This window comes from Pectinophora gossypiella, chromosome 6 (assembly GCF_024362695.1).
Source record: "Pectinophora gossypiella chromosome 6, ilPecGoss1.1, whole genome shotgun sequence".
NCBI lineage: Eukaryota > Metazoa > Arthropoda > Insecta > Lepidoptera > Gelechiidae > Pectinophora > Pectinophora gossypiella.
The window spans coordinates 16310617-16333600 of record NC_065409.1 but is presented as its reverse complement, the minus strand read 5'-3'; the positions used below and the strand labels follow the sequence as shown (position 1 = coordinate 16333600).

Below are 22984 nucleotides of genomic sequence, written 5' to 3'. Positions count from 1 at the left end.
TCGTAGAAAAACGTGACAAAAATGACGCACTTATTGTTAGATTTTTCTTTATGAATAAGTAAGTTAAATAGAAAAAAGAAAACGTTTTTGTCACTTTTACATCTGTGTTTATTTAGTAATCAGATTTTTATAATTTATCTTTGACCTAGGAAACTACCCTATGACGAAATCGCGGCGTGCGTGCTGCGTTATCGTCCCACCGAGAAAACCCGCTAGTGTGAAAGCAGCCTTAATCTAAGAATATTACAAAATACTATTTTTTTTTACAAATACAGTACCTAAATATAAACTTTCTGTGGTAAATACGAATATAATGTAACTAATTGAACATTATTTACATCAATATAGGTATATTATATTATGTAGAAATTGGAGAGTTGGTGACAAGATTCTTCTTCTATCGTGTAGGTTGTGAGGTGAATTACCAACCTCATCAACCCTGTTGTCAGGGTTATTATTGAGCCGCCAAAGGCCCCTTGGCAACAACATGGCTTGGCATGGTGACAAGATTAATAACAAGGTACATAAGCATAATTATCAACCATTTCATTACTTGCAAAGTTTCTAAGCAGGCTTGTAGGAAAAACATTCATAATAATGAGGCACTTAGCAGGCTACGTTCCCCAAAAATAATATAGATGGCGCTGTCCAGATTTAACGTGACAATTACCTATTTTCTCATTACTCGGGTAGGTACAGTCATAAGCAATATCATGTACCCACTTTAGAACCCTGTCGCACTATCTATATATATTTGACATTTAATGAGACTTACGGTTTAATTTGTCAAAAAAGTTAATGTGACTCGGTTTCAAAGTGTATACATATTAGTACTCGTGACCGTAGAAGAAGCACATATACAAATAATTGTTGCTTGATATTTGGCTTATACAGCAGTTTGGTATCCTTAACGCAAAACGGAGAGTGCAACTACTGGTTATGTAGTTTTTATTTACTTACTGATGTTTTACTCCGGATTATGCTATATTATGTATCTAAAAGTTTGTTTAATGCACCTAGGTGAATTAGCTCAGGTGAATTAAGTTTACGAAGGGGTATGTTGCTACCTATATTGCTTCTCTTTATTTTGATCAGAATAATAATGGGTGGAAGATGTATTGTACCGGGGTGTAATAAAAAGGGTCATCTTTTGTATACAAAAAGATAAAAGATGCATAAACGAAGACAAATGTTTACAGCGCCATCTAGAGGTATATTTTTTGGGAAACGAAGCCTGGAAACTCCCTCATTCTAAGTAGTTTACTCAATACCCTATCGAAGCTCCAGTAAAAGGTTTTCACATTACGATAAACAGATAAGTATTATAATTAAACTCGAATTCAGGCAGCACTAACATAACCTAATTTTAGTTTGACAGCTGTCAAACTACTGCTATCCTTCACTTACAATATAAACGGTCCACTTCGGTAATCTGCAGGCTCCGATTGGGTCACTCCTGTACCCCCGTTCACCTAAATAAACTCCGAATCCGGGACTCGTCTATTTGTGAATGCGGCATCGAAGACGGAACGACTGATCATGTTCTGTTCAACTGCTCTCTTAGACCAGTCTCCCTTTACGATATTCTCCCTCCTGAAATACCCAAACCTATAAATGTTAAATCCCTCCTCTTGTACACTAACTCCCCTCTAATTAGACTAATTTGTAAATATATATGTAAATACAATATTAAACTGTGATAAACGTTTTGTGACGTCCTGTTTTGTCTTGTTGCAGGTTAACTCGAGGTTTAGCTCTCTACCTACAGTTTAAAATTATTCAACCTGTCAAATTTTTTCAGTTTGTTTTCTGATCACTTCGACACTGGCAGAATGGTCGTATTCCTAAGCGACCCATTGCCATAACAAAAAAAAAAAAGGGCCGTCCATCAATCATGTGATGTTTTTTTTTGGCATTTTAAACAAACCCCGTGATATATGATGAGGTTCAAGACTACCCCCCATCCTATATAACGTGTATTTTTAGTACCTACCAAAATAATTGCACTAAACGCCGCGTTTGCCGAAAAAATAAATACTCGTGATATATTACTATAACAGCCTCCGTGGTCTAGTGGTTAGAGCGTCAGGCTCACGATCTGGAGGTCCGGGTTCGATTCCCGATGGGGACATTGTCGAAATCACTTTGTGAGACTGTCCTTTGTTTGGTAAGGACTTTTCAGGCTTGAATCACCTGATTGTCCGAGAAAGTAAGATGATTCCGTACTTCGGAGGGCACGTTAAGCCGTTGGTCCCGGCTATTAGCCGTAAAAACACCTCCACCAACCCGCATTGGAGCAGCGTGGTGGAGTATGCTGCATACCCCCTCCGGTTGATTGAGGGGAGGCCTGTGCCCAGCAGTGGGACGTATATAGGCTGTTTATGTTATATATTACTACCCCCCCCCCCTTATGATATTTCGTGATTTTTCATGGACCCCTCCCTCCTCTCGAGCCTCGCATGACTAATGGACGGCCCCTAAGTGCAAGAGAGATGGGGCTAGTTTTAAACCTTTAAGTTAGTGGTTATCCGATGAGTGCTGATTATTGTATTTGATATTCAATATTCTTCAAATGTTTGCCGTGTTTTTTTTATCTATATGGTAATATTAACCAACTCTCCTCTAACGATGATTCTACAGAATTTTCCAAACTACATTAAACATTATTCATTACCTACCTGAACACAATACGTATAAAACATTAGATAACCACACAAATATGTATACATGCACTTTAATACCATGCCACATTATCTTTTTTGTTAAATTGAACCGTAACTCTCACTAAATGTCAAATATGTTAATGCGACAGAGTTCTAAAGTGCGTATATGATATTGCTTATAAATGAATGTACGTGGGATTTTATTCTGTCTCGTAGGATAAGTGTGAAAATCAATTTCGGAACCACTGGTCTTTAAAGTCGTAAGGCCCAAAGTCCTTTTAAAATCCAAATCCCATTGTTTAACTATTGTGTCTGCAAAATCCGGGCCTTACGAGGATATTATACATACATACACAAACTTACGCTCGTTATCCCTAATGGGGTGAGCAGAGTAACGAGGAAACAGAAGACAACTACCATCTACTCTTGATACGAAGTCACACTCCCAGACCCTACATAACGTGGCTGACTTTGCTAACTGACGTATGTGCATTTTTTGCTACAGTGTTTTGTGTCTTATTGATAATTGTAAAAGGTCATCAGTTTAGCCAAAAATTGCACATACGTCAGTTCGCGAAATCAGCGACGATAAACACCTCATTCTTGCTTCCTAACACGTAAGAGTGAGCGAGACAGAGTCATAGCGCGCTCCCCCTTCCTCCTAAGCAGTTTACGGCCTTTCAGAGCTTACAGTAAGACTCCAAGGGGGTGAGATCGACGCCCGACACGAAATGGCGCGGGGCAGAGTTCGCGTTCTAAACGTGGTATTATTCTTTATCCTATGACGAAGTTCTAAGATGTATATGATAGATAAGTATTGTATATTAAACATTTGGAAAATTCTATAAAGTTAAAGAGGTAATATCCCCTCCATGTCTATGCTACCCTTGCAAGTGTCATGAGGGATGGTGGGGCGCTTGGGAGAGGTGTTTGACGATGTCCACCCAATCCCACCCACGGGGCTTCTCCCCACCTCGACCCAACTCGGCTTTGTCCCACGCACGACGCTTCTGGGCTTTCGTTAACTGCTCTTTCCTCTCTGGTTTCTTAGATGATTCCGTCTGAAACAAATTGGACAATTATTTCACATACATACGGTCACGAGCATTAATATGGACTTTGGTACCATGTCACATTAACTTTTTTGACAAATTGAACTGTAAGTCTCACTAAATGTCAAATATGCTAGTGCGACAGAGTCTTAAAGTACATTATATTGCTCATGACTGTACATGAACTCACGCTTCAATCCTGACACACTTCTCTTGCTTCCTCCACATTCATCAAGTTTCTGAATCACCTCATTATTGAATCAGGTTGCTAATTGCTGAGGATATGTCAGTGGATATGACTCCAAGCCAAGTTCCCCTTCAGCTCACCTGCTCATAGTAACGGATGTTTACTGATTGCAGATATAACTCAAAGAAGAAAAAAAATCATTCATCAATCGATTCACACGCACGCCGGTTCATAGTAGATCGTACTGAACTTTTTCTAAGGACATCCCCAATTTGGTCAATGTGCGTCCTTCTAGGCCTTCCTCTGCCAGCCTTCGCCTTATAAATAATAATAATAATAAAATGTTTTTATTAAAGGTAAAAACCCAATGATTACATTATAAATATAATTGTATAATACAAATTACTTAAAGGTACAATAGTACCTACCGTCTATAACACAAAAAAAATTAAAACAACACAAAATAAATGTGGTGCGATCATTTTTTATTTGATTCCCGATGTACTTTGATCCAGTACCGTATCATCGGGCTAGGCTTATATACGCATCTGTCCACTTGATATCAAGCCAGAATCACGGTCGGAATCATCCCTCGAAAGTTTTCGTTACGGTGTCACTAACACCCTGTGTAAAATAAAATCCTACCGGATCGGTGATAGCAATTTTCTCCACTCTCTCAACGATAGCTTCCTCTGTCTGCTCCGCGAGTATCTCCGATGTCTTCTCCTTCAGACACTCAAACAGCGTGTACGTCATCGCGCACCCGAGCCATTGGTTCGCCTCCAAGTCCACTAATGAAAGGATCTTTTCTTTCACAGCGGGTATTCTGTAATGATAAAATAATTATTTATTTATTAAGTATTATAACACACCCGACTGATGAAATGAAGGAATAGACCTGCTTATGGTCCTCGGACCGATTATATAAATAAGAAAAAAAAGTATAACAAAAAAAAACACACACGCTGAGATAACGGGGATAAATACCGGGGACGGGGATTTTTGTAAAGAAAGGTTTTTTTTCCTTTTGCGCGCAATCTATCACCTTTAGATAATAAGCACTTCTTGTGGTGTATAGGTATCATTTTAGGTAAGCGACCAGCGTCGCTTCCTCTTTTGGGCCTAAAGAAAGGTTAAAGATTGCACCATATTTTATTTTATTTTTATGACTTGCTTTTGACTTCTATAAAGACACTATTATAGTATGGTGTGAGAAAGCTACTGCATAGTAGTTGCTGCGTTCCATGGACACCCATGAGAACCAATGTCTCCATTCTCAATGAGATTAAGGTCACCAAACGTCTGCTTACCACCAGGAGAGTCTTGAGTTTCTTTAAGCAGATAATGCGATCCCCATCGCACTGCCTAGAGAAACAAATTCTGGGCCAGATTGAGGGTTAAGCGTGCTAGAGGAAGAGCACCGACTAGCTGGGTGGACCAGATCAAGCAGATACAGGTGCAGGTACAGGGGGCCCTGTACGGTCACGAGCATTAATATGTATACACTTTGCTACCATGTCACATTAACTTGTTTGGCAAATTGAACTGTAAGTCTCACAGTGGGTACATTATATTGCTCATGACTGTACAAGGAGCTATTCATGTGGCACAGGACCAAACCCAGTGGAGGAAGATAACATACAATCATGATCCTCAGCAGTGAGGGAACGACAAGAAAGGAATAGTATGGTTGAAACATTATAAAAAGGTTATTTAACATTATACATTATATAATATGTTTTAGTTCTGTTTCATTACAGATCAGCTTTTTTAAGAAACAAATTGTATTACTTACAAATTCTGATTGTAGAATATATCAACATTAAAATTAGGTTTCTCCGTGGGATAAGTGGGCGGCCATGAGATCTCCAGGATAAATGACTTCTCTCCGTCTACATACTGTAGAAAAAGAACAAAAAAAATTACACATAATCATTATATTCAATCTGTTGTCCGAGCCCCGTATGTCACAGTAAACGATAACAGGTTCAAAAAAAGAAAAGGTTTTTTATATTTCTGCACCCAAATCAGCTTGTGGGGCAACTAACTATTCCAGAAACTATACGTCGTCTAAAAAGAAACTAGACATTTTCGATAAGGACAGTCAGGCCGAATGACTACTTCAAAGAAAGGACCGACTTCGCTGGGAGTAGTGTCCTTCATGCCATATAAACCCAACTCATTTGTTTATAGTCAATGAGACTGATCGCAAGATAAAACCACCAGAAAAAAAGAAAAAAATTCTGCCCTCGTGCCATGACATTCGTTTCGCGCGCGGTGCGAATAATATCGAGAGCTTTGACCAATGGCCATATGACGTCTATCTACCATAGATAGCATTCACTACCTCTATTCAAATTCAAATTGGTTGAATTCAAATATTGGTTGAAGCCCTCGATATCGTCACTGGAAAGGCAAAATTACGTAAGCGCCAAAATAGGTATTTTGGGTTTTTTATATATTCGGAATCAGCGTTTCATTCTGCGTCGATCTGTCTGGGTAGCATTGTGATACGAGCACTTTTTTGGCGCTTACGTAAATTTAAAAAAAGTTGATTTTTTTCAGTTTCAGTTTCTTAAACGACAAGATTTTGGTGTTTTTTTCGTGACTGGTGTATAAGTAATATTGTGTTCCTATATAATAACTACATATTAACTTTAAGTAAATTTGGCATTCTATAGTTTGAAAAGTATCATTTTATTAGTAATTTTGGACTACTGAAAATAAAAATTAAATTATGTATAAGTCATTTTTATTTACAGCTTTTAAAATAAGTAAGGCGTATAAGAAAAAATGTCTTAGCATGTTTATGCAGTGAATGGCGAATAAGTAATTTTGACTTACGGTATTTAGAATAAATAAGGCGTGTACGTAAATTTGACTTCGCATTTTTATGCTGTTATTAAGCAAGTTTGTGGGCTAGCAGTAAGTTTCCCAGGAAGTTATTTTTTAACAATAGATCTAAAAGTAAAACTATTTTAGAATTGATTTTATAATTTATTAGCGACCCGCCCGGCTTCGCTCGGGTGCAATGCTGAGGAAAAAGGAAATTATTTACGACATCACATTAAAATTTTAAAATATAACAGTATTTCTCCACTATTTATTGGATGTTATTATATATATAAACTTTCCTCTTGAATCACTCTATATATTAAAGAAAACTGCATCAAAATCCATTGCGTAATGTTAAAGATTTAAGCGTACATAAGGATATAGGGACAGAAAAAGCGACTTTGTTATACTTTTTAAGTTCTGTCGTTTGCATATTTAGGGCCAATTTTGAATTGAGAACTAAAAATTCAAATTTGTTGGAATTTCGAATATCAAAACAGTTGAAAGCATTAGGATTAATGCAATTGTTTAGTCACAGCGTTGGTTTGAATCTGTCAGGTCACTTCCGAAAATGAATCTTACAAAGGAAAATTTTCTATAACTTTCGAAGAGGCCTACCGCGACTTCAGTGTTTCAAAAAGTTAAAATCTCTATGCCACGATGAAGTGCCATGTCTGCGGACCATCGAACGCTGGTATTTAGAATTCGAGCGTGGACATCCGCCTTCACTGAAGATAATATCGTTGCTGTGAGACAACTAATCCTCAAAAATCGTCATGTGACATACCGAGAGATAGAGGCGTTATTAGGCATTTCAGGGACAACCATTCAAATGATATTGAATGAGGCACTTGGTGTGAGAAAACTAGTTTGCCGTTGCATCCCGCATTTTCTGACGATCATAAGGCGGCCCGCGTAAGATGGTGTAAGAAAACTCTTCAGAGGTTCAACCGAGGAGAGTCAAATCACGTGTACGACATCATCAGTGGTGACGTATCCTGATTCCAAACAACAATCCACAGTTTGGGTCTTCAAAACGAGTCAAAGCCGACTAAAGTTGTTTGCTCTCGAAGCACTTCAAAGAAGATGGTGGCTACCTTCGTGGAGAAAATCGGTCATGTTGCGACAATTGCACTTGAAGATCGTAGGACGGTTAATGCGGATTGGTATACCACAATTTGTTTACCACAAGTCATCGCCGAACTTCGAAAATCTAACCCAAAGCGACGCATGATGATGCGCAGGGGTGCAGGATGCTGCACCATGACAACGCAAGCTCACACACCGCTCGTCAAACGATTATTTGAAGCAGGAAAACGTAGAAATCCTTGACCATCCTCCATATAGTCCTGACCTAAGCTCCAATGATTTCTTTACATTTTCTAAAATTAAAAAAAAAAAAACTTCGCGGTCAAAGGTTCCAGTGCGGTGAAGAAGCGGCCAACGCTTTCAAGTCAACCATTATGAACACCTCTACTTTGGAGTGGAATAAATGTTATAATATCTGGTTCGAGCGAATGGAAAAGTGTATTAAACTTCGTGGTAAATACTTTGAAAAACAATAAGAGGAATTATTGAGGAATTAGAAATTATTGAGGAATTAAAAAGACTTGACCCTTCCAGAGACTTGACTCGACTTAGAGCCACGTATGCTTGTCCTAATTCAAACAATTTTGAGCCCAAATATACTACTGCATGGTCGACTGTGCTGCCCTGCATTTTATGGACGGTGGATGCCAATGACAAAATTAAGGGCAACATCCTTCTTTCAGCCATTTTGTAATATCGTCCATCTTGGATTGGAAATTTTGACATAATGACAGTATTCTACTAGTGTAGTCCTATCATTTGATACCCATATTGAGGGGGTTGTGGAAAAATATTATGTACCTAGTCCGCTATTTTGGAACGGCGGCCATCTTGGATTTTAAATTTTGACATAATCACAGTATTCTACTTGTGTAGCTCTTTTATTTGATACCCATATTGAGGGGGTTGTGGAAAAATATGTAATCCCCATTTTGTACCGGCGGCCATCTTAGATTTATAATGTTATTGATTTTATTATATTGTATTGACATCGGAATTAAAGGTGTGTACCAAATTTCAGATCAATCTGACAACAGGAAGGTACTTAAATTGCAATTTCTAATTTTGATACAAATAAATACCGTACGGGTTTAGCTAATTAAAACCGTTTAACCCTTTCACAGACAGAGACCATGGGTCATTGGTGGTTCATAATAGGTAGTATGACACCTTGGAATCGGAACGTCCGTATACGTTCTGTCCTTGAAAGTGATAAGAAACTTTTACATACAGATAACGGTTTGTACGCTATTACTTATATTTTATGTAACTTTATGTCTGGCACTTCAGTATTTTAATAGCTATTTTTATAAATCAATTGAAGTAATAAGTAATTTAAGGAGGTATTGAGAATAATTCTGTACCGTCGGTGAAAAGTAATACAAGTCCAAAATTCAAGTTTTGAGAAAATCGAGTTTAAAGTTAAAAATATTCTAGCTCGTGACTTATAAGGAATAATGGAACAGAAGTTAGATGTGTCGATAGGTGATGATGGAAGGTTTCTTTTCTAATATTTAGTTATATTTAGAACCTAAACAGAAATGGTAGAGGATCAAAATAAATTACATGTATCAGTTGACACCAACTTTTATATTGTGTAAATTGATACAAGTCTACTTATACCTTTTTACACACATAACTATAAAAAAGTCATCGTTGATATATCATATTTCAATTATTAATTTTACAGTCTTATTCTACAAAAAACAAAATGTCTTGGAAGAAAGTTTATTTCATAATGTTGTAGAAAGGCAAAATTCTATTTATTTTCTTTAAAAAGTAAAGAAACGTAACTTATATCAATTGACACAAACGATAAACTATAACGAATTTGTGTCAAGTGGTTTAACATGACTTATTTTTTCGGTTTTATTGTGTAAAATGATACATATTTTTACGAATTTCTAATAATAAATACATATAAAGATGGTACACGTATATATAGTGTAAGGTGACGATAATAAGATATTTTTGTTATGATTTTACTCTCAAAACTCATAAATAACCGGTCAAAACCACCACTGCTGCCCACTACAAACACATTTTGTCCACTACACTACGCCCCTAATCAAAACCACTTTTGGTTCATTTTTGCAGTCAAAATCTTACAAATTCAATTATGATAATATTTCCACCCCTAAAAAATGAAGGTAAGAGGAATCATATTAAGACTAGTCATTAGGAATGTTTCGGGCTAGCCTGGCAGTATGTCCTGGAGATAAAGGTGATGTACCTACGTACTTTTAAACCAAAATCACACAAACCGGTAAGTGTTACTTCTTTCTTGCTGAAACTATTTAAAAGATCACAACTCATTCCACAATCAAAATCCCCTAAAGTAAAGTAAAATTCGATATTTCGAATTATCAAAATTCCCGGTCTAATGGTAGCCCGCAACATTGACAGAATGATAAACGGAGTCGAATCAATGTTGACGATGAGAATAGGTAGTGAAAATGAAGATCATTGGTTCACCTCCAAACCTATAGGTTACACAGGGCTATCCTCAGACCATGACCATGACCACCATGGACCATGGTCTGTTATGGTTAAGCTAAATGAGCTCGTTTCCGCAAAACTCTACACGTAAGCACACGTGGGGGACTTTCAGCGTATCCTCGCGTATGGACCACTATTGTGAAGTGGGCAAACTTCCCACTATATCATCATCATCCTCCTGCCCTTATCTCACTCTAGGTGGGGTCGGCACAACATGTATGGGCAAATGTCCCATCTTCTTCTTCTTCTATCGTGTGGATTGTGAGGTGAATTACCAACCCCATCAACCCTGGTGTCAGGGTTATAACTGAGCCGCCATAGGCCCCTGACTTGACTCAATGAATACTCGAATGTCCCATATGTAATGTTATTTTAATGGGCTCAGTTTTCCGCATAAACACAAGTGGTCCATTATGCGTGCTTTTATTGACTATGTAAGCCAACTAACTCCTTTCAGAAGCTCAAATACCTCCTGGGATTTTTATAAACTTTGTGACCTGGTTTAATTAACCTCTCATCTGCCGGAACGCGGATCTCGACCAGACACAATGTAAAATCTGTGTCTGGTATCTCGGCAGATGAGAGGTTAAGGGGTTGTGCCCGTAGTGTTGCCAATTATTTATTCTAATCTAATCTATCCTACAAGATCCCACTGCTGGGCAAAGGCCTCCCCTTCCTCTTTCCATTTTTCACAGTCCTGTGCGTAATTCTCTCTTATGTAATCAAAATACAGAAAACAAATATTACTTGTGGTGCTCAAGAGTTCAGAGCAGTTATTCCCTTTATAAAAATGAGGAAGCTCGACAAATTTACACCATTCAACGTGTTTGAGAAACTGGTAATCTTCTCTTGAGAAGATGTGGCAGATCCCGATGCTGCCGATGCCGAGCTGTCATCTACGGCTGTGTAGGTTCAAAAATACCACTACCGGCGCTTGCATAAAAGATCTAACCAGCGTGTATTGAATGGCTTGCATATTAATTGGAGCTCGATAATATTTGGAGCCATTATTTCACGTCTACAACCTCCTTAGCAATGAAGGCAGCGTTCAATCTGCCACCGCTTAAGGCGATTCACACACGGCACCGCGCACCGCCGCGGAGGACGGCGACGGTGAAGCGGATTTCGTAGCGGTGCTCCGCGCGCTGAGGCGGTTTACGCGCCTATCCGCGCGGATGGATTTAACGCGGTTTTGGACAGTTTGATCACAGACACTGGCAATAATTTCTTCCCATTGGTTCATTTTAAGCAGTCTGTCACTATATTGTGCGCTTTTTATGTCCCAAATAGCAGGGCGACTTTCAATCTCCGAAATAAACATCGAAATCCATTTTTAAATTGCATAAACACGTCCTGCACTCACAACAATCCGCGCGGTTATGTGGCTCCTCGTGTGCGAGGCGCCGCCCCTCCGCGCGGATGGCAGCGCGGAGGGGCGGTGGCGGCGAGAGCACCGCTCGACCGCGCGGTCGGGCGGTGTACGTGTGCGAGGCACCAACGGATTTCATACAGGCCAATGCGACATGAGAACCGCCTCACCGCCCACCGCGGCGGTGCGCGGCGCCGTGTGTAAATCGCCTAACCTGCATGTAATCAAGAAAACTATGTAAAACAGCTATGCTTCGAGCTAAGGGAAGGAGACTAACGACAGTTATGACAAATCTCAAATACCTCTTGACTAACCCTGCCATGGTGATAACGACGCCATGATCAGGACCCACAACTTATTGAGGTACTGTAATTAAGTACTACAAGGTGGTTATAGCAGAAAGAGAAAAAACACGGTTTGGTCTGAAGTACTAACTTAACCTATACCCATTCGCAATGCGGATCAGATATGGTTTGCTGTGGTTCTAGACAAAATGTCTTCCCATAGACAGGTTTATGCGGAGGTCACCCTAGGATACACACTGGTGGCGCATGGAATCGAACTTGTATGTATCATTATACACGACACGTTATTGATATCTAAGATCGTATTTTCTGAAATATTTTGATATATATTAATTTATATTACTTTTCACGAAAAAATAAATTTGGTGTTTGATGTTACAACTAAAATTATATCATTAAACACGGACTGTGAGAATTCAAGGATTGCGTGTATTTTAATATATGTTGAGTTGCATTTACTTACACCAAAATATTTAGTGAAAATCTTCATTTCACTTTAATGCAAGTTAAGATGAATTATGTTACACGTGTTATAACAGCATGAATCCTTCACAAACAGTACTTATATCACTAGACACAAAAATTATCTCCGTATTTATAATAGCTACAGTTACGAGAATTAGACAGAAAGAAAGAGAATTTTTTGAACATGAAGTGTGTGCTAATAACTCAAAAGTGATACAACTCGAGTTGTATTACTTTTCACCGACGGTACAGAATTATTTGTCTCTTACGTCTTTTTACCCATGTAAGATATTACAAAAACTTACTTTAAAGAATCTTTGGTGAACTGACATAATCAATCGATCACTTTTTAGGCAATTTTCACATAATGAAAGCAGATATGTAAAAGTCGTTACAGTAACTTTTACTCCGCTAACATTACAGTATTATTATATTTAAAGAAATATTGTCCTTCTCGTATGCATTGTCGTAAGAGCTGTAAGTAATTTTGCTTCCAAATAATATTTTAACCAGATGGCGGTTAAGTAAATTTGCTTTACTGTAAACTGAAGTCATTTTTACGTAAGCGCCACTATATCCTAAAATAGCAATCCAACTGTTATGATATGTATTCCTGGACATAGAAAATTAAAAAACAATGTAACCTTACATTGACATCATCTAAATTGGATAATTGGGTAAAAAGTTATGATAAAAAAACGAAAAAATGAAACTTTACGCGGCTTTTTCTCGAAATGGCCTTTTGGCGCTTACGTAATTTTGCCTTTCCAGTGACGATATAATTCGCACGACACGCGCGCGCTTTTCGTGCAGACTCCGCTGGTAAAACTTTAGAATCTGTACTGTACCTTGTATTGATAAGTTTTATCATCCACTTGCTTGAAGTTTTCATCTCCTTCATAGATAGACTTCAGCACCTCTACTTCCTCGGCCTGTTGCTCTGCATCGTCTGACATTACTCCTGGAAAATTGTACAAATCATTTAAGAAAAATGTAAATGAATTACTTACGAAATGTTTTTGTACTACTGTAAAAAACTGGAACTGTAAATCTTTAGGTTAGGTAAGCAAACTCTGTGAAACGAAATAGCTAGGCAGATGTAGAGGACTTAAAAAAATATATGTTTTACAATGTATGTAACAAAGAATGCTACATTGGTAACAAAGAAACATTTAAAATGACTTTTGGGAAACTCATGCGAGATTAATGGCCACTGGTAAACAAACATCCATTTCCTTTTAACCTCCTGAGACCCAGGGTCAGCTATATTCATCCTTCCGAAGGATGAAGTGGTGGAAAGCAAACATTCAGTTATTTTTTAAATCACTTTTTTACCGAAATGTGATAAGCTGCTGTATGTATTTGTGATTAAATCATTGATTCCTAAAATAAGTTGGGAAAAGAAGTTGACGATGAATGTTGTTGAGTTGTTGTTAGAACTTTGCCAAAACCAAACAAACATTTCTTGAGTACTTTTGTGTTGAACTTAGCAACTGTATAGAAGAGGTGATAGCTATGTAAGGTAATTTTTACACTAACAAAGTAGGTTATGTTGTGGTTATGTATGAACAATACTAATATCGATACGCCACCCTTTTGGCTAAGCAATTCTTACCTACTCAATTCATAGCATGACAAATTAGACACTGAGCGTTGCAATACACTGAACCGCTGAACATAACCTCTAAATTACGCGAATAATAACGCACTTATGAAATAAGCATGCATTGAGTGTTAATTTTTATAAATTATAAAAATCGATACTCTCTACGGTCGTAAAATTAAGGTTACAATTTAGGTGACGTTTTTCGTCGTAAAAATACCTAAAGGTCGTGAATGTTTAGCGAAGTTTTTACGATAGAATAGTGTGAATATGACATACCTTTTTATTATAATGCACGGATATTTTAAAATGGTGGAGTAGCGATTATACTGTCGTCATAGAATCTGTAAAATCGGTATTACTATTATCTTCGTTTCAATATCACATAAAGTTCATGAATATCGTGTAGGTATATTAAATTATTTGACAAACAGCTGTTATACAAGGCTAATGACCGATCTGTCAAATTATTAAAAGCATTTTGTTTTGTACATGGATGAAACAGAAAAGTGTAAAAGAAGCAACACTATACAAAAGTATTGTTTTTGTTTCTGACTTACATAAGCCCCAGGGAAATTTTGCTCTACAAAAACACATTATGCTGTACATTTATACATATCGTTACAATATTTAAAAATATTCAATAAATTTAATTGTAATATATGTATTAATAATTATTGATTAATCAAAATAATTCAATATAGATAACTTTAATATTGTAAAGTACAATTTTTTATGCCATTCCTTATAGTTAAAGTATAAAATCCCAAACAAATTTTGTTAACCGTAACTAGTTTTGTAAATACAAACTTTTAGTGTTGCCCACAAAACTTTTAACAATTGGTTTAGTAATTTTTCATTAAATAAATACATGCAGACGTTTACAAAAGTAAAAGTAAAATATGTATTTCACAAACTTTTGTGGGTAAATATATAAGTAATAAGAATCAATTTATTTATTGTGTTCGAGAATAATTAAATTATAAATATTATAATTTTAATATTATTATTTTTATTTTAATTACTTGAAAAGTAACTAAAAATAAAACCAGTTAGGTACGAAATTGGTCCTCATTTCTGGCAAGCATTTTTAAGTTTGCAAACCAACAAACGGTTGGCGAAAGTACGTTATTTGAAATCTTGCGTTTCAACCAAGAATAATATTTATTTACACGTTATTTATTTTATCTGTGTGGTTGAGTAGAGTTGGTAATGATGAACTTTACGAAATGCGGTTGTAAGGAAAACCGCCCCCCGATAGCCGGTCGCTCTGTATGTTCTTGCACAGCAAGTTCATCAAAAATGCCAGGTGACAATTTCAAGATACCAGCTGTGCCCAGACCTCTCCACACCAGTGCGAAGACAAACCAAAATGAACCCAAAGAAGCGCCAGGCAAGCTTGAACTGCAGAAACCAAAAGACGAGAAGAAATCGTGGTCATTATCCGACTTCGACCTAGGACGACCACTCGGTAAAGGAAAGTTTGGAAATGTGTACTTAGCTCGTGAGAAAGTTTCGCACTACGTGGTGGCTTTGAAGGTGCTGTTCAAAAGCCAGATCCTGGACTCGGAGATCGAGCATCAGGTACGACGTGAAGTTGAAATCCAGTGCCGTTTGCGACACCCAAACATTTTGAGAATGTACGGGTACTTTCATGACGAAAAGAGGATATATTTAATCTTAGAATATGCGAAGCATGGTGCTCTGTATAAACTACTCAAGGAACGCGGGCGTTTTGACGAAAAAACTGCAGCCATTTATGTTAGAGATTTGACTAAAGCATTGATTTATTGTCACACGAAAAAAGTGATACATCGTGACTTGAAGCCTGAAAATTTACTCATTGGACACAATTGGGAGTTGAAAATGGCTGACTTTGGCTGGTCAGTGCACTCTCCATCATCTCGAAGAATGACTTTGTGTGGGACATTGGACTATTTGTCTCCAGAGATGATTGAAGGCAAGCCTCATAGTTACGCTGTAGACATTTGGAGCCTTGGGGTCTTGTGCTATGAATTACTTGTGGGTCTGCCGCCCTTTGACTCTAAAGAAACCCATCAGACTTATAAAAAGATCCGGTATGTGATACTGAAATACCCAGAGTACATCTCAGAGAATGCTAAAGACTTAATAGGGAAACTTCTAGTGATTAACCCAGAGCAAAGACTACCTTTGGCCAATGTCCTGCAACATTCCTGGATAACTGAGAATGCCCCTGAGGGTACTCACCCCCCAGACTTTAATACTGTCCAAAAACTTGCTTGAAAATTGTATAAATAATGTAATTTTTGAAAATGTGTTGTATCATAATTACTATGAAATTATGTCAATTTCTTTATTATATCTTGTAATTTAATTTTAAAAAATTATAACATTTGGTACACAGCACAAAGACTTGAAAAAAGTGACTGAACAATTTTAGATAATTTATTTCATTCAAAGACAATCATGTTATAACTAGCATAAATAATTTTATTAGTTTTAATACATTGTTTAATTGTACTACTGTTTTTTATTCTTGTTCATGTAGTAGATGTCTAGGGCGTACTTGTCGAATTTTGGGTCCCTTTTGACAATCAAATGCCAGTGTATTAGTTCACCTATAAGGCAAATTGTGCTTAAGAAATATCCTATACCTAAAGCTACGAAAGCTCCATACAGCTTTTTCAAGTTCATCAGAGCCTTTATTTCTTCCTCACTAGTGTCTAAAGTCCTGATGGTGTGCATTGCATCATTCAACCATTTTTCTACTAAACCCACTTCAACAATTCGTCTCAAATACAAGTCTGCCAATGGCTTCAGTGGCGAGTTCTTATGAAACCCAATCGATATCGGTATGTTGACGACACAATCTGACATTATATGCAGATTTCTCTCGTCAGTGCTACTTTGAATATTCTCAGTAGAATTCACGGTTGAATTTTCAAATTCTTTCATATCCATGAAAATATTCTTTCTCTTCACACTGATATACTTCAAAAAATTTGAGTTATCGTAATACGCATACGTTCCTAGTGCGACTTTCCTGGCCGCCAGAAATGGGTCGTCGATTGTTTCGAATCTTTCGCCGATCTTCTGGCCAATGTCGTCTAAGGAATCTTCAAAAAACTTCTTGGTCTCCGTTCCCCATCCGCCGCAAGTCAACTTGCTGTCTACTAGTTCTTTCAGGGTATCAATCGTCACTCTTGGCACTGGGTTAGCTAGAATGGCCGTCATACTTGCTCTATAGGAGACCACTAAAAGTATACAGTACAACCAATACCATCCTGTGAGTAATCTTATCGACCAACCAGTCGGTAGTTTAGGCAGAGACACAACAAGTAACATTCCATAGGTATAAAGTATGCTGTTAATTATCTCTCCAAACAGGTACAGGCCAGGCTTCGGGTCTGCAAAGTAAATAGTTCGTTAGCATACGAATGGCGAGGTATTGCAACAAAACCTATGTTGTTATTTGTAAAGTCTTTGACCGGTTTACTTGAGACTCGTTCCCAGTTAGTAGGCACTTTAACATCATAAAGAATAATCTTGAAATGAAATACGAACACCCTATCTTTGAAGCTTACGATCCCAATTTATGTTAAGAAACATCCTAAATACTTAGGTAGTTACTAACCAATAACTTCATCCTTCACTTGTTCTTTGATTCCTATTTTGTTTTGATTTCTGTGATCATTTTTGAATACTTGCAAATTCATATAAAACCTTGCTAATCCGTAGAATATTGCGCCCGTTATCAAAAGCACCAGTAACACGGCTATCCACATGTACAATCTGAAAGAGATAAATTATAATTGCCCTACGCTATTAACTAAGTAGGTACTTATTGAATAAGGCATCTTCTATCGTGTGCGTTGTGAGGTGGATTACCAACGCCATCAACCCTGGTGTCAGTGTTACTATTGAGCTGCCAAAGGCCTCTGACATGATTCATGTACCTAACGACTACGTACTTACATCAGTAACTAGTAACTGGGACCAACAGCTTAACGTGCCTTCCGAAGCACGGGGCGTCTTACTTTCGAACAATCAGGTGATCAGGCTGTAATGTTCTAACCAAACTAGGGATCATAAAGTGATTTTTGTGATATGTCCCCATCGGGATTCGAACCCAGGACCTCCGCTCAGCCCAACGTTCAACCACTGGACCACGGAGGGCGTTATAAAAAGGCATAAAAAAGGTAATATTATATCAAGTAAGGTCATATTATCTAGTGCCCATTGTTTCTGATTACCCCGAAAGGGACAGCTTCACGACCACGTCTAACCTAAATATACTGTAAAGTACATCTATTACATAACATCACGCCTGTATCCCCGAAGGGGTAGACGAAGCTGTGTTTAAGTCCCGTCTAATAGGGCGCAAGCCTATTGCCATTAAGCGGGCACAGATGCTGGAAACCACGAACATCTACAAATATATTTTAATCTTCAACATTAGAATCTTACTTGAACGGCAAAATCAAAGTCTTCCAAGAATTATCAGTCAAAGCTTCAGGAGTCAGGAAAGTCCAGCATTGCGATGTATACGGGATACTTAAGTCGGTCAGCTCCAGATGGTAAGGAGTATACTGCAGATTTCCCAATGCCACATCGGCATGGCCGTTGACCATTTCACCAAGGAGACCAGAGAATGACCCGTTGGCTTGCTTCTGGCCCCATTTGTGCAGTTCCAAGTTGTCCGGTTGGTACAGTTTTGGGTCGAAGTTCATCTTTTTGGCTATAGTGTTTAGGATCTGTAAAGAAATTTTATGGATGTCAAACCTGGGCACTAACGAAGGAAGTAATAAATAAAATCCAACTCTTCGAGCGGGCCATGGAAAGAAGCATGTTAGGGTGGAAGCTAAGAAATAGAAAAAGAAACACGGAAATACGTAACACTACAAGAGTTAGAAACACGGCTGAAGTGGAGATGGGCGGGCCATGTAGCTAGAGTACAGGATGGACAATGGAGCGAGAGAGTCCTGCATTGGTACCCTCGGGACGTGACAAGACCGTGAGGCAGACGGAAGCGACGATGGTGCGATGACATCGTGAACGTAGCTGGCCACACGTGGAGAAGGTTAGCCCACCACAGGAAAAGCTGGCAAGAGATGGAGAAGGCCTTCACGCGAATGGGTACCTAAAATTACTTATTAATTTTAAGGAAACTATACGTTTTTAAAACTAGGAAAACTAATTGGATACACGTGTGTCGTCGGAAGCCCGTGCTGTTCTATGGTTTGGTCATGTAATCTCGATATATGTAGAAATTGAGGAGCAACAGTTAGCTTGGTATGGGCATGTAATGTGCGACGAAAGGCATATAACGAGGAAAGTTATGAGTATGAATGTGGACGGATATAGGAGTAGGGGACGACCCAAGAAAGTGTGGATGGATTGTGTGAAGAAGTACATGTGAGTGATGATGATGATGATCTCTCCGACCGATTTCGGCCATGGCGACCACTTCGACTCCTAATTGGCACGACGCTGATGCGCCCGAAGATGGCTTAACGGAAGCGGTCGGGTACGCAGGATATATTAAGGTGCGCAGACGTTTGCGCAAAACGCAGGCGCACACACTCGTCTTACCCCTCCTTGCTTCAGTGGAACGGAAAACCGATACGACTGAAGGAGAGGTCAGATGATGTGTCTGGCCGACGATAACTATTTGGCCTAGGGCGACATGTGAGTACTGAGATGAGGACTGACGTTGTGCCGACCCAACATTGAGTGGGATAAGGGCAGCAGGATGACATGTGTAATTTTGTACCCATTTCCTGTAATCGAAGTATGTGTTATGTTATACCGAAAGCTTTTAGGGTGGAAGGGGACCTCCTAGTGGTCCATCCTGGGCAACGGCATCACCTGACTCCTCGGTCAGTGATGACGGCTGAATGATCCCCCTTGCAGAGTGGTAGGGCCCGTAAGGGACCGCCTGGCTTGCGACCACCCTCTCACTTAAGTCCGGCGCCAAGTAGCTTGCTGCGTTCCGTCGCGTGTGTGAGAGTGCCAGTGCCTTTCTGGGTAAGCTCGTTCCACCGTCGATCTCTTCTCCTCGTGGAAGAATGAAGTCAAGAACCCATCTTAACTAAAAAAAAAAGTTGTTGGGAGGTACAGATGCCCCTTACCTCAATCTCAATGCCACCAATCTTGCTCGTCTCATTGGATTTCATAACCACTACAGAGGGAACGTGGTCCAAGTAGACCACATTCAGAACTTCGTTCTTCAGATTCGTCGTTTTATCAGCAAACAAGGGCCTGTTGTAGTGGAACCTGCTGTCCTTCCAAATGTCTACTCTTCTTGGTACAAACACACCTCTAATTGGGTTCGGAAAGGGGACAGTGGAGAGGTCAAACCAGGCTTTGCCCTTGGCACTTCCACTGATCTTCTTATAGTGTTTAAGGAATACCACATTGACGATCCGTTTCCATATGTAGTGAAGGTCACTGTGGAATAGCCTGAAGTCGTGAAGGAGGATGTATTTTGCTCTGGTGTCTAGGATTCGGTGCCTGAAAAATCATCATCTCCCTAGCGTTATCGCGTTTTCACAGGGTCCGCTTACCTAACCTGAAGATTTGACAGCATAAAACCAGCCCAATACACTTTAGGTCTCGGGTATGTGGGTAATACCGACATTCCCTCACGATGGATCCCTTCACTACTGAGCACTTGCTAATCATTTATGATCCAAATATGAATTCGAAAAACGATTTAGATAATCATAGGTTTAAGCCAGTGCTGGATTCGAACCTGCTTCCTTATGTGATAATTAAGCGTTCTTCTAACTGGACTACCACGGCTGGGTGCCTACAATGTAAGATGAACAAAACTTATTTGTGAAGACCCAGACAGATATGATTGTCAGATAAGATGCTTGTGTGGTTATTAATATTATAAGTACATACCTACTTAGTTTTGTAAGTAAGTACTCTATTTTATGGATGTGCGCTAACACGTATAATGGACCATCTATGTGTCTAAATACGGAAAATAGAATCCACCATACCATGTATGAGCTCTGTTTTTCTCTAAAAAAAACTAGGTAGTATGGAGAATGCTACACCGACAAGAGCATGTGGCTCTTGAATTCGTGACGATTATAGTAAAAGCCCGTAGGTATTATACTTCATAGCAGCCTCCGATCCCAAGAATTACTAATTGGCAGAGCTAACACACACACACACGCACACACACACACAAGCACGCGCGTACCACTGATATACGTACACTCGTCTGCCCCTACTACTTTAATTATTACATACATAAATTCACGCCTATTTCCCACGGGGGTAAGCAGAGACTATAGATTTCCATTTGCTTCGATCCTGACACACTTCTCTTGCTTCCTCCACATTCATCGATCGTTTCATACACGCACGCCGGGTCAGAGTAGATCGTATTAAACCTTTTCTAAGGACATCTCCAATTTAGTCATCGTAAGTCGTACTTTAATTATTAATACGTGGTTAACTGTAATTAGCTTCACTACATAACATAATATTGTAAAGTATTATTATAAATGAGCTGTTGTTAACCTGAATAAAAAAAAAATATATACTTACCTATCACCAAACCGTAGCAACCTGGTTGTCTGCAGACCATTCGCCAGCAGAATGACATACACGTTGCAACCATCCCTCCTGACCTCTCGCAAGGACTCCAGAGTGTCAAAATTTGGCGATAACAAGTCTTCGTATTCTTCTACTACTGTCTAAAAACAATTATATACCTAACTATAAAACTGACAGCCTCTGTGGTCTAGTAGTTAAGAGTGTTGGGCTCACGATCTGGAGGTCAGGATTCGATTCCCGATGGGAACATTGTTGAAATCCCTTTGTGAGACTGTCCTTTGTATTCAATGATCTACTATCGCGTCAATGATCGATAAATAAAATGATTCAGTGCTTCGGAGGGCGTGTTAGTAAGCCTCTGGCTTACCAGCCTCCGTGGTACAGGTGGTTGAGCGTTGGGCTCACGTTACGCAGGTCTCGGGTTCGAATCCCGGTGGGGACATATCACAAAAATCACTTTGTGATTCCTAGTTTGGTTAGGACATTACAGGCTGATCACCTGATTGTCCGAAAATAAGACGATCCGTGCTTCGGAAGGCACCTGACCCCGTTGGTCTCGGTTAGTTACTGATGTAAGTATGTAGTCGTTACATGATGATATGAGTCATGTCAGGGACCTTTGGCGGCTCGATAGTAACCCTGACACCAGGGTTGATGAAGTTGGTAATCCACCTCACAACCCACACGATAGAAGAAGAAGACCGGTTTCAATTTATTTAGTACCTAAGGTCAGATTAGCAGTCGCGTTTGTAAAAACGTCGTTCTGTCGATATAAGAGGACCTCAAAATCTTCTCTCGTACAAGTTGTGAGATCTACCGACATCACCAACCCTGGTGATTTTTATGAAATGCTCTCACCGGGACTCCAACCTGGGACCGTGATCGTGAGCCTAACATTTAACTACTGGACCACGGACGCCAGAATAAACATTAGATTGGGAAAATGTCAATTAAATTGTTTTATGGAGCCTTCCCTTTAACTTACCATGACATAAGGAACAGCGAACGTCCGTCTAAACAGGGCTCCATTAAACACATTCAAGTAGATTGGATCGCAAATGAAAGCGAAGCACGTGACGTCATGTTTTCTGGTGAGGCCGTTCAGCAGATCAATGAGTATCAGCTCTAAGTCTTTGCGTCCGTGAAGCTCTTTTAATATTGGAGTTATATCTGCGTTGGCGCTGGAAAGAAATAAATTAGGTCCAGGGTAAGGGAACCCAGAAAATTCAGGAGTGAGTGTTGTGGCCAGCCCCGACACCATCACGAGCGTATTGGTGGACCGGTACGACTCGCCGCTGCTGAACCGCTGGGTGCGATTGCACGCAGTCACACAGCTGCCAGATGCATCGGTGACTCGGGC

The 22984-nt window shown here is 39.1% G+C and overlaps 3 protein-coding genes across 4 annotated transcripts; 1 reads left to right on the top strand and 2 right to left on the bottom strand.

Annotated features, from left to right (window-relative positions):
- Positions 1–2575: 2575 nt before the first annotated feature.
- LOC126367861 (RWD domain-containing protein 4) lies at positions 2576–14494 on the bottom strand. 2 transcript variants are annotated; one of them, XM_050011636.1, is made up of 5 exons: positions 14347–14494; positions 13313–13425; positions 5698–5801; positions 4548–4728; positions 2576–3724 (listed from the first exon to the last, which is right to left on the bottom strand). In XM_050011636.1, exons 2-5 carry the CDS (start codon positions 13418–13420, stop codon positions 3560–3562), a joined length of 558 nt encoding a protein of 185 aa, XP_049867593.1. In that variant the 5' UTR covers positions 13421–13425; positions 14347–14494; the 3' UTR covers positions 2576–3559. The 2 variants fall into 2 exon arrangements, with proteins under 2 accessions (XP_049867593.1, XP_049867594.1); XM_050011637.1 differs by lacking the exon at positions 14347–14494 and adding an exon at positions 14080–14218.
- Positions 14495–15180: 686 nt separating this feature from the next.
- LOC126367819 (uncharacterized) lies at positions 15181–16569 on the top strand. Its single transcript, XM_050011578.1, has one exon. The coding sequence runs from the start codon at positions 15280–15282 to the stop codon at positions 16330–16332; it is 1053 nt and encodes a 350-aa protein (XP_049867535.1). The 5' UTR covers positions 15181–15279; the 3' UTR covers positions 16333–16569.
- On the bottom strand, positions 16455–22885 carry LOC126367677 (glutamate receptor ionotropic, kainate glr-3). Its single transcript, XM_050011320.1, has 6 exons — positions 22610–22885; positions 21616–21764; positions 20181–20562; positions 18517–18803; positions 17684–17841; positions 16455–17456 (listed from the first exon to the last, which is right to left on the bottom strand). Exons 1-6 carry the CDS (start codon positions 22883–22885, stop codon positions 16570–16572), a joined length of 2139 nt encoding a protein of 712 aa, XP_049867277.1. The 3' UTR covers positions 16455–16569.
- Between the last annotated feature and the right edge of the window lie 99 nt (positions 22886–22984).